The sequence below is a fragment of the Theobroma cacao genome, chromosome 1 (assembly GCF_000208745.1).
Source record: "Theobroma cacao cultivar B97-61/B2 chromosome 1, Criollo_cocoa_genome_V2, whole genome shotgun sequence".
NCBI classification, from domain to species: Eukaryota; Viridiplantae; Streptophyta; class Magnoliopsida; order Malvales; family Malvaceae; genus Theobroma; species Theobroma cacao.
In genome coordinates this window covers 26,645,255-26,657,326 of record NC_030850.1, presented here as the reverse complement: position 1 = coordinate 26,657,326, position 12,072 = coordinate 26,645,255, and the positions used below count along the sequence as shown (strand labels likewise).

The 12,072-nt window shown below is 34.7% G+C and overlaps 1 protein-coding gene across 1 annotated transcript; it reads right to left on the bottom strand.

The window, feature by feature from the left end:
* On the bottom strand, positions 4,971-11,818 carry LOC18613081 (protein PHOSPHATE STARVATION RESPONSE 1). The gene is made up of 8 exons (XM_007050127.2): positions 11,303-11,818; positions 9,033-9,687; positions 8,729-8,939; positions 8,567-8,643; positions 8,415-8,454; positions 7,271-7,328; positions 6,459-6,528; positions 4,971-5,669 (listed from the first exon to the last, which is right to left on the bottom strand). The coding sequence occupies exons 2-8, from the start codon at positions 9,678-9,680 to the stop codon at positions 5,307-5,309; spliced, it is 1,467 nt and encodes a 488-aa protein (XP_007050189.2). The 5' UTR covers positions 9,681-9,687; positions 11,303-11,818; the 3' UTR covers positions 4,971-5,306.

Sequence of the window (12,072 nt, the reverse complement as noted above, 5' to 3'; positions counted from 1 at the left end):
GGCACGCAAAGAAAAGAAACAAGAGGTGAAGGTAGCTGAAAAGGATATGAGACAGAGAGGAGGTGAGGGCAGAGAAAGGAGAAGAGGGTATTATAAGGTAGGGGGTTGTGGGGAGAGCCAAGGTAAGTGAAATATCACATGGAAGGGGAAGGGTGTGTTGTGGAAGGGATCAGAGTCTACCAAACTGTGAGTTGAGAAGTCGTAGGTTTGAGTCTAAGAGACGCTAAAGGAGCGGTAGGAAGGACAAGGAAAGGTTTGCTTCAGCGAGCTGTGCCAAACGCCTGGCATTTTTGAATAGCTAGCTTCGAATCAAAGGCAGGTGCTTCTCATCTCTAAGGCTGACACTTAACTTCTTCCTAACAAATAAACTTAGCTGAAGCCTAAAGGGATGATTAACGCATTTCTTGCATGTGTCACGCACCCTACCATGCCCAAAAACCAAGCATAGATTCACAGTATGTATGTCTTGATAAAATAAGAAAATATGGGTACTAGAAAAATGAAACATTATACAGACTTGTACTACTAAATGTGAAAGAGAAAAAACATATTAAAGAAGCCATACTTGGCTGGCCTTTGGGGTGTAATGTCTTCAACTCATAAAATGATGGAGGATATTTTTGTTTGCAACCAAAAAAGAAAAAAAAAATTCAATCCAAACCTTTTTTGACATGGAATTCATAGTAGGTCCGAAGATATGTTATCAAATCTTGATCGCATCATCTTACCCTTTTCTTTCCTTGACTAATAGTATAGTAAAGAACGTAAACAAATGAGCAAATTGTCATATATATGTTTCAAGCCTGTGAAAATTTAAAAAAGAAAAACATAATGTTTTTAAAATTATCTAAATTATATAAAAAAATTAAAAAAAAAACTTTTATTCTTCTATTGTATTTAATTAAATTTTTTTATTTTTCATTTTGAGTCAAATAAGCTTTTAATTATAATTAACGATTAATTAACTGTTATAATAAAAAAAACCATGTTTTGTCGACAGAATTTTTTTTTGGAAATTACCGATGGAATTAGAATGTTAAAAATACCAATTGGTTACCCACGAAATTTTGACAGAAATGCCGATGAAATATAATCATCAGTAAAACAAAAATGTGCATGAACAATAAGATGGGGCAAACGTTATCAACGGAATAAGTCTGTCGGTGGTGTTTTGTCGACGAAATTTACCAACCGTTTGTCGACGAAGTGCGTGGTCAGTAATGTGGTCAAGTTGTTTAAGATATTAGTAAGCTTAGCGACGAATTTGCCAACAAAAATTCAGTCGGTAATATTACTTAAAAGGTTAATAAGTTTACCGACAGAAATTCAGTCGCTGGTTTAACAGATAAAAATTATCGTTAGTGATTCTGTTAATAGGCCAAATTAAAACCCTCAAGCGGTTCGTGTTCCCCCGTTTCTCTCTTTTCTCTTCTCCTCTCCTCTCTACCTCTCTTGTCGTCGCACCCCATACTCGACCTTCGCCACTAGAATTGCCGATTGAAATGCACCGGAGCATCATCCATGCCGGACGCAAACACTCCGTCAATTGCTTGTTCCTTTTCTCGCCGTTTGAACCTCCCGATCCTTCTACCCGTTCGATTCCCTAAGCTCCAGTTGACGTCCTCCTCCCCATTGTTGCTCCAACCGATAAGATTTGTCAAGCATTTTTCCCATTATGGGTTTTGGTTTCCCCATTGTTATTACTGCCCTATTGTGGATTTTGGTTTCCTCATTGTTGCTGCCCCAATATTGTAGGTTTTGGTTGCTGCCCCCATTGTGTTTTAACTCTTGCTATGAAACTGTTGCTGTCTTAAGACTGTAAATTTCCTTATAAAATGTGAAATTTAGGTTATTGTTTGTGTGAAATTGTTGTTATTATTTGAATGTTGTTTTGAATAATCTATTGTTGTTTTAAGTAATGTGCTTTGATGAAAAATTTGAGAATAATTTAAATAATCATTAGTAATTATGCAAAATATATTAGCGTTTAGTTGTTAATCAATTAGAAAAATGTTTTAGTTAATTAAACAATTAAATGAATTAGTAATAGGATTTAATTTAAAATATGTTTAAATTAATTAAGGTGTTAATGAGCTAATTAAATAATTTAGTTAATGAAGAATCATGTAATGTATTATAAGTGGTTAAGAAATAAATTAACAAAATAATATTAGATAATATTTTATTTATTTAAATTAATTAAGGGTTTTGGGAAATAATTACATAATTTAACTACTTATGAATAATTATGTATTGGTAATTAAGCAATTAATTAAATTAATAATATTAGATCATTTTAAAATATTTAAAAAAGTTAAGATGTTAATTAATGAGTTAATTAAATAATTTATATAATTAAGTAAGATAATGTGTTATAAGTAATTAAGCAATTGCATGTGTTATAAGTTAGATTTTGTTGTTGATTGATATTTGTGTTAACATCTGCTAGCTAACATATAATTTAATTATATAATTAAATTTTGGGTTTACTTATATAAATTAGTTAATTAAATTAGTAATATTATTTAATTTTAAAAATAGTTAGGGTAATTAAATTAAGGTGTTAATGTATTTAAGGTTAAGTGTTATAAATAATTAAGAAATTAATTCAATAAATGATATTATATAATATTATATTTATTTGATGTAATTCTTCCAACTTCTCATAGATTTAAATTCTGTTGGACGAAGGGGTAGTCACGTAAATTAATTTATAACTAAAAGTTCTATGGTACGTATGAGTTAAAAATTCTTTGTTTTTTTTAAAATTAAAACTTAGATAAACAATTTGAGTTTTAGTTTTAATATTAGGGAAGTAGTGGTATGCAAAAGCTAAACTATAGCTTCCTACAATGGCCAACGAGATGATCATCATAGCCCCATTTTTTTTCAAGGTAATTCTCAAGACCAAAAAGCTCCATTTTTTTTCAAGGTAATTCTCAAGAATGCTATTGATTATGAAAAATTGATGAGTAATCTTTTCTCAATTATAAACCATAATTTTGAATGTGATTTTAAAATCTACTATATGAAAAATATTCCTAACATATAGTAGACTTGAAAATCACATTCAAAATTATAATTTATAATTGAGAAAAGATCGCTCACTAGTTTTACATAATTAATAGCATTCTTTAGAATTATTTTGAAAAAATGGAATTTTTCATACGGAAAGTTGAAGTTGTCCTCTTTAGCCATTGTAGGAAGCCATAGCTTTAGCTTTTACAAACCACTTCTCTAATATTAAAGTCAAAGCTTATTTATTAATCTAAGCTTTAATTTGAAAAAAACAAATTTATCAACGGAATTCCCGATGAAAATTTCTATCGATAACTACTGACGAAAATTATTGACAGAATTCTCTCATTGTCAACTACAAATTGGCTAATGAATCAAACCCATTACAGATCGAATTGTCAATGAAATATTATGTGGCACCAATAAATTTTCCATTATCAACTACATTATTATCGATGAAATTTTCTATCAAGATTTCGTTTGTATTGTCACATATAGACGAAATTATCAACAAAAATTTCTATCAACAGTGTCCTGTTTCTTTATAGTGTGTTATTAGTCAAAATGTCACATGATATTGACGTAATGTTGACGTGAAAGGAAAAAAATGTCACATGACTATGTTATTATGTCAAATCAATGTCATTTTACTATTTATTATGACATGTCAATATTACATAATATAAAATGATAAATGAATATTTGACAAACAGTAATTGAACAACGGTTAATTATAAAAATTTATTTAATTTATAATAAAAGTATAAGAGCTTGCTTGAATGTTATAAAAATTTATTTGATTTTTTTAAAAAAATAATTTTGAAGGCTCTTTTTAAAGATTATGTATAATCAAAAATTTTGTCTATGCTGTATATAATTTTTTTTATGAAGAGTGGACGAGGGAAATCGATATCATGAAGCGTGCATGCTAAAAATTGCTACTAGTATATTTTTCTGCTAAGTAAATTACTGGTTAGATCCAGTTGATCACATCTTAGTTGTTTGTTGGGGCCGAAAGAAAAAACAAAAATACCAAACTTTAAATAAAGGCTGCTTAGCCCATCTCATTTGTAGAATTCCAACATTTTAGCTGGCTTAATTATACCTGTTTTAATTTGATATTTTATATCATACGACCCTTCTCTTTTAATCCTACCATAGATGCTGTCTTGTTAAGCAAACTCTAAAAATTACAAAGCAAATTGGCCCTTCAACAAGATACTCATGGAAAACATGAAATTTGACAAAAAGGGAGGGAGGGATATATTAATATTATCAAAAATGCCACCCATCGAGCAACTAGCTAGAAAAGGAAAATCATAAATACAATTTTTCCTTTTTTATATATGATCACCTTGAAGCTGTACTCTCTAATCTCTTGTCAATTTTATTGGCAGGGAGAACAAGTTCCTTAGTCCTCCATTAAACCAATAGTGTTAGGTATTAGGTAACCAATCATATTCCTCATTGAAAATGAATCAGGGGAATACCCTTTACTTTACTAATAAAGATTTAACCATGGTGGCCAGTTCAGTCACGCCGCTGGTTTAGATTATCCTCAAATCCAGCTTGTGTCAGGAAGAGCTTAAATCATCTTGGAAGCCGAGCCTTTGTTCTGCATTCTCCATTCCTTTTCTTGTTTAGCGATAGCAGTACCGCAGGGTATTCCCAGTTCCTGTAGCTTTGCATGTCCGCTGATACAGCTTTCATCAGTTTACCCCAACTTTCCTCTCTTGCTAAGAAATCTGAATAACACCCCAAGATAACATACGCTGGAAATATTCAAACAAAGGGTCATTGTCATTTATATTACTTATGTACATACACGTATGCCCTGGAATATAGTTCCAAGTTTTCCTTTTTCAGAAAGAAATACTGCCAACTACAATGTATGCAGGATATTGTGGGGTAAGAACTGTGGGGGGTACAAAGCAGGATTGGAATGAAAGCCATGTACAAATCTAGGAGTAGGAATTTTATTGGGTTCTTTTAACAAGTTAAGACAACAACATTCCCTAAAAAATGGGACACCTTCACTGGCATATCTAATGAAATTTGTGCAACTGTATTAAATGCACCTTCATTTCCACTTGGGGAGGTTGGAGGCTAGGAAAATCAAACTAAACCTTATAAGCTTTTGGTTTATCAACTAAATATCAGAGTGTTCTACACAATTGTCCACAAGGACATAAAAAGAGGGAAGACGACCTTAAAACCTCAAAAGCTCTATCCATATCTCAACTTGGTCTATCCTACTAAGGTGCTTGTCAGTTCAAAGCTGTTATAACTTATTCTTCAATTCTTGGACGCTTTGAGGGTTGTGAACTCGACTCAGAAACACAGGTTTCAGCTTTCTCCAGATCACCAGTTTCAGGTGCCTTTTGCTTTGCAACTATTTCTTGTGAACTACTCTCCAACATCGAGTTGGCATTAACAGTTTCGGTTCCTGAATTTACATGGTCCATCTGGGAGGCTTCCAAGTCACTTTTTGCAGGAGACTCTTTGGTAGCATCTGAAGGTGGAGCAGGTGGATTCTCCAGATGATTAGAAGATGACACCTTCAGCTTGTCTAAACCTGACTTTTGCTTCTCAAACATCATTTGTAGGTACCTCCCTTGTTCTTCTATTCGCAACTGTAAATTTCTTTGAATCTGCAGAAAAAAGGAAACATGTCAGCATTATACCAATAGGCACCAGAAAAAAAACTGAAACATCAACGAGCGATGAGTTCAGTCAGAACTTTGACTATAGTGGTGCACACCTCCACAAGGCATGATGGATACACTACACAGTAAATCAGTTCACCATTTAAGCCAATGTGTGTTTAATTCTAAAACTGCAAAAGCCAGTATCCTACAAAATCTATTTCAGATAGTCAGTGTCTTCATTCTAAGAATTATTAAGCACATTTAATTGCCTGATAGTAATAAAGTCAAGGTACATATCTCCCCTTCAAAATTCTTGCTGAGAAGAACTACAAGAAAGTGAGTTAGCTAATGCAACAGCCATACCACATATGATATGATATCCCAGCAACAATGACACCCCATCTCCAAAATGCCCATTATCTGATAGGCGTAATGCACGATATCTAAGTGAAAAGAGTTCCAATGAAAATAATTTAATTAAATGCCCTTGATCCTACAGGGTTATGGCATCATATCCCCTCCATGTGCAATACCGAGCAGATGCTCCCACCTTCCCCGACCTGCTCACGGCAATAAAATTAGTTTGTTTGGGTTCAAATGTTTGAAGCCATGAGTCTGAGGGAGAGCACACCAGAAACAGTGTTTCTACTTGTCTAAATGAAGAAAAGAATTTGTATTTCTCTAATTCCTTCAAGGCATACTTTAAAGATGGATTCTAATCAGTTCAATTTCTTACGCACAACGTATGTTGCTTTCATGCCACCAAACCCATTATGACAAACAAATTCATACCTCAAGCTGTTCATGCAACCGCTTCTGGACTTCCATCTGTAACCGCAGAGCTTCAGTGATCCCCATACCCCTGTTCCAGTTTGAAAAGAAAAATGCATTTACTACAGTTAACAAAATTAAACAAATCAATACAATGAAGCTTCAGTAGACCCTTGAATATTATGCACGTTGGTCCTTCAAGATTCCATTTGGAATCTTCTATAACCAAATTTTTGCACAATACAAACACCAAAATGGGAAAAAGTTATCATTTTGCAGCTTCCTCTCCCCACCAGATAGAATTACCAAGGAACATTCATGGCAAACTTATTCTTTTTTATCTTAAAGCATATGACAAAGTTATTCGTGCCACAACTGAAACATCAGGTGCATTTATAATGCACAATCCAAATCGGTTCAAGGAACTGAAAACATAAACTAATGGACCCATCAACCACCCCTTTCATGGTTTTAGATCAACATTTTCCATATGAAGGGCATAGCAGACAGCCTGAAAGATTTGAAGATGAAGCATTTTCCAATTAATAGAGTTCCTGCAAGTTTTAGAAGACCCTTTCCTTGTCTCGCTAACCATTTTCTTAAAAGTAGATATTTCCCCATTAGGAATGGCAGCATCCCACTCATTTTTAACAATAAAGGTCCAGATAGCTCCTAAGTCTGCTACTCAGAATTTATGGAAGCCCCCCAAGTGTAAAAGCAGACGCTCAAACAATTTGTCAATGATGCAATTCTCTATACAGACAAAAAGAAACAAATAGATATACCATACAGTATTATTGGAAATCCTTGACAAATCATTAGAAATTACTTACGTTTTCAAGTCCAGAGATGATAAATCTTCAATAGGAGTCAATTTTTTTTCTGAGGATCCTGCAAGCAATAGTTGTTATTTCAGCTATATATACAGTGACGCCCCCAACCCAACATTGGTAAGTTGTGAGGATTCAAGATACATAATGTAAGTCCTTTAAATCTGTTATGATCCAATAACCAAATTGAACATGACAACGTTTCCATGCCAACTAAAAAGATAACAAGTTTCATGGATAAATTAAGGAGGGGCAAAAAGTGAGTGAACACATTACACTGATGTTTGGTTTTTAAAGCATAGTGGAGTTATAGGCTCATAGAATAAATAAAACCCATAAAGCTAAGCTAAGAAATAGGTAGTCTAAAAGATCTCCATCTCCCCTCGCAAAGTGATGTGAAAGGGCAAAGTTCGCAACGATGGTTCAGACTAAGAAAATTAATCTAAACTACACAAGAAATGAACCAGTGCAAGATGATGTCACTGAATGAGAGATGTAAATACAAAAAATGCATGCTTTAATCAAAGGCATAGCTTTGGTTGACATAAATTACAGACACAAATGTATACTACCAACACCAGAAAGCTCAAATCAAGTACTTAACATGCATGCGTCCATGTGGATAGATGAATCTGTACACATATGTGCATAAACAAGACAGAAAAAACTTCTGGGACGTATTGTACTATGATATTTAATGATCTCTTCTTGGATTGTAAGCAATCTCCTTAGCTTGCCATCCATCTAATTACATTGCTATGATTTCTAATATATCAGCATGGAAGGCTAGGATTGTTGGAGTATGCATCATAAATTTTCACTAGACATCTGAAAATTCTGGGACCAATTTAACCATATGAAGAAAAAAGTGATCTCCTCTTCATTGAAGATGACAACATGGACTATATACCTCTCAACAATCCCTCTTGACAAATCCCCCTCAACCCATACAAAAGTTACGAAGAGATAATATATGTACATGTATCGAGAAAGAACCACCCTTTCAAAGCCTAATTTTCCCCTAAAGCAAAACAGGCACTAGAACATAGCTACAACCCACCCACTGCAATAGAAGCAAATATAGGCAAATGCAGAGAAGTAACACAAATATGAAAAAAGATAAACTTAGAGGGAGCTGGCCATATACCTTCTGATGACTCTGGTCTGTACCTAGCTGTCCTGTATTTCTGCAGTTAACAGACAGATATCTCCAGTTAAAAGGAATCTAACTTCTAACCAGCACCAATGAGCACACATACAGACACAAATTATTTAATAATTAAAAAAGGAGAAGTGTACCTGCAAGTGGCTTTTGACATGATAAATGGTCAAGCCTTCAACTTTCATAAGCTTCAGCACGCCCTTAGGAGTAGCTCCTGTAAGTTGAAATTACCAAACAAATTGAAACATAAGCCCAACAATTTTAGGCAAGCAATTTCATGCGAGCAGAAAATTACACACTTTCACTGCCACCCAGTTGGTTGACAGCCTCAACAAAGGCTTCATGAAGTTCTGGTGTCCACCGCATTCGTGGCTTTGCATGGGCATTATTTGCAGATGAAGACGGGTTTACAACGCTGCGACTTTCTACAGATGGTGAAGGAAGCTGCTGTTGTGCTTGGGGTTTCTGTGCAGGCATGGTTGTGCATGGTTTGGCCACCTGGTATGCCATCTGAAGCAACAAGAATGGAACATGATACAAAGAAAAACAATGCCCACAAGTTTATGTTGTAAAGCTTAATCTTCCATGGTATGAAATCCACACCTTTGGTTCCAGATCTGTAACATTGTTGTCAACAAGAAGCTCATTCCAATTGGAGGCCAAAGCCTCATCATCAGTGATAAGCTGGTCTGCCCATTCTTGCCAATCATTCCGTTTGCTGAAGTCCTCAGATATCATGATACCACTACAACTATTGCTTTCTACTTGACTGCTCTGGATAGGGGTGTTTACAGGAAAATCAAGAAAACCTGGATCTGTACACCAAGAACCACTACTTTCTTTGTTGAAATGACTTGATATTGTTGATTGAGGTAGCGCTGAATTTGATGATTGTGGTAATGGCAAAGCTGTGGCATCAGTTGGTGACTGAGAAATGAAAGGAGCATTTCTTGAATGCTTTTCATGTGGTGATGCAGACGAAAAGTGAAGATCACTCGAAAATCCTGAGGATGATGAAAATATGTGGCCAACCACTCCACTATTGGTGGGTACACAAGTTGCATGGACCAGAGGCCTTGTCATCAATTCCCTATCTGTGGACACTTGTTGCGTGTCCGACAACTTTTGATATGTCTCTTCCAAAGGTGTTGTAAGGGCTGGTAAAGATGATGATAGCCCTCCAGACACCCCCAGGTTACTGAGAGGCCTTGCACCTGATCTCTGAATGGATAAAGCAGGTCGTGCCTCCATGGTTGTCCTTAAATTAAAAATGAGGGTGTCAATTGTTTGGTCAATCAATATCAGCTAAATTGGCACAGTTCATACTGCTGCAGAAAAACCAATAAAAGCCCCAGAAAACACTCTTGTTACTGCTTCCAAATGCTATGGAAAAAGGAAAGGTCATAACTTTAGGCATCAGTAAACATTATGTAATAAAATAATTAAATATTTTTGTATATAAAAAGATCAACCCCAAAAATCTCCTGGGAGAAGTGGACCCAAAATTAGGATGCACGGGCAAACAAGAAAAAGAAACACATGCTTAAACAGGCTCTTAGGGATTATTTTATATATTTTACATATTCAATGTAATTTGTAGTATTTAGGGAATTTATGGTTATATTTGGTATTTAATATTTATGTTAGTTTTTAGGCAGTAGCTTATATGGACCTATGTTATTTCAATTTCTAGTAACTATTGGTTATTGAGATTTAAATTTTGCATGTTAAGATTTCCATTCCTAGGTTCTCTCTGTTCCTCTTCCCTCTAATCCCTCCATTTCCTCTACTTTCCTTAAAATTTATATATAATATGTATTTTCCAAGTATCTCTTTCCCTCGCTTGTCCTACAACAAAGATACAGCGCAGAAGTAAAAAAGAATCAAATGCAGAGACTCCATCTTGCAAATTGGTGCAGAGTCTAGATTGTACACCAGAAAACTAAAGGAACAGGCAAAAGAGAAGATGCAAAACTGTTATAAAGCCAGTGCTTGATAATGAATGAGATGCAAAATTAAACTCAACATTTGTAGTTTCCTCCATCAGCAGGAAGGCTCAAACTAACTTTATTCCTCCAAAAGGCGCTATATCCCTATTTCTGACCTCCAATATGCTTCAGGTTTAGCTTTGCATGCCAAGAAATCTTCTAATATGTCTTTATAAATGCCATTTCAAGAATACAAACCCATTTCATCTACAACGGTCCACCAATCCCATTAACCTAAGTTATGCTTCTATTCATACATCTAAGAAAGCTTTAAAATACCTATAATTAGCTCTCAACCATGGCAGGCATTTCATATTTCAGGATGACCATTAATATCTTTGTCAGCCCTTTGTTAAAATACAACCCTAAAAGAACAAACTTTTAAGCCAAATAAACTTATCTCATATATCTAGAAGTGGGATAAATAAATGTTTTAAGCAATCCCACCTTTTTCTAGAGCCATATATCTTCAGTGACACCAACCTTCACTGAATTTATATCAAAATACTAGAATTTTCACAAATAAAGAAAAACTAAAGCTTTTACATGTGAACACCAAACACAAATTCCCACCAAAAAATGTAATGATAAGCTCCAAAAAATCAAACATGAGAAAAACCAACAACCAAAAGAAATTCACCTCATTCACTGAAAATGTAAAATTCACAGAAAAAACATCCATATGCTCCCAACATCCAAAGCATTAAAAGAATTATTTAATATCCACAAAAAACCGAATCAACCCAATTCAATTAGAACCTAAAACATCTAAGAAACATCAAAATTTAACTGAAACTTCTTCAGAAAAAAATAAATTAAAGATTTTTTACCCGTGAAAAAGGAAAAATTAGGCAAAAACAAGAAAATGGGCACATCGATTCTTACCTAAAAACTTGATTGAAACCTCACAGGATTGAAAACACGCCGAAAGAATCGAATCCAAAATTTGGGTCACAGCAAGAAAAAAAGGATTGGGAGGAAACCTATTCTAGAATCACACGCGGGTGTTTTTTCTTAAATTCCGTCACCGGCGTTGGCCAACAAGGAAGTGAACGGTGACGAAGTGCGCTTTTGCCTCTTCTTTTGGCCCTTTCTGCCTCTGAAGCTAATAAGAAACAAACAGTGATTGGGCTCACGAGCCATTCCTGGAGCGTGAGAAACAACCCCTATGAGATGGAGGGGAATATAGTTTTCACAGTGCTTGCAGTAACTTTGGGGGTCCCAGATTGGCTACGTGGAGGGTATTTAGTGGTAGGTGAGCAATATGTATTTGGGTTGCACGTGGGTGTTAATGCTGCTTAGATCATTAGAGAAGTGGACTTTCAAGTTGCTAAAAGGCCAACGGGGCCTCTGCTTATTTCTATCTTCCCTTTTTTTCTTAATTTTTTCTTTTTTCGTTTTTTGCTTTTTTTTTTCAGGGAGAGTTTCTTGAGCCTGTCTTCTCAGACCAAAACATGATCCATGAGAATTTAGGTTGACACGTGTCAAGAGAGGGATGGCTCTTTTGTTTGTTGGTCTGACAAATTATATATCCAAGACAAGACAATCAAGCCGCATCCAGAATTCGGAATTTACCTATTTTTTTGCAGGATTTGGATCTTCAACATCTAATTTCTTTTTGTTTGTTTATTAATTTGCTGCATATTAACAAAAAA

Bases quoted from the DNA above. Each gene is read 5' to 3' on its own strand.
- LOC18613081 (XM_007050127.2), bottom strand. From the start codon at position 9,680: ATGGAGGCACGACCTGCTTTATCCATTCAGAGATCAGGTGCAAGGCCT. The intron at 7,329-8,414 runs GTATATGGCCAG...TATTGCTTGCAG, and splicing joins CAGACCAGAGTCATCAGAAG to GATCCTCAGAAAAAAAATTG. The intron at 6,529-7,270 runs GTAAGTAATTTC...AAACTGGAACAG, and splicing joins TCATCTCTGGACTTGAAAAC to GGGTATGGGGATCACTGAAG.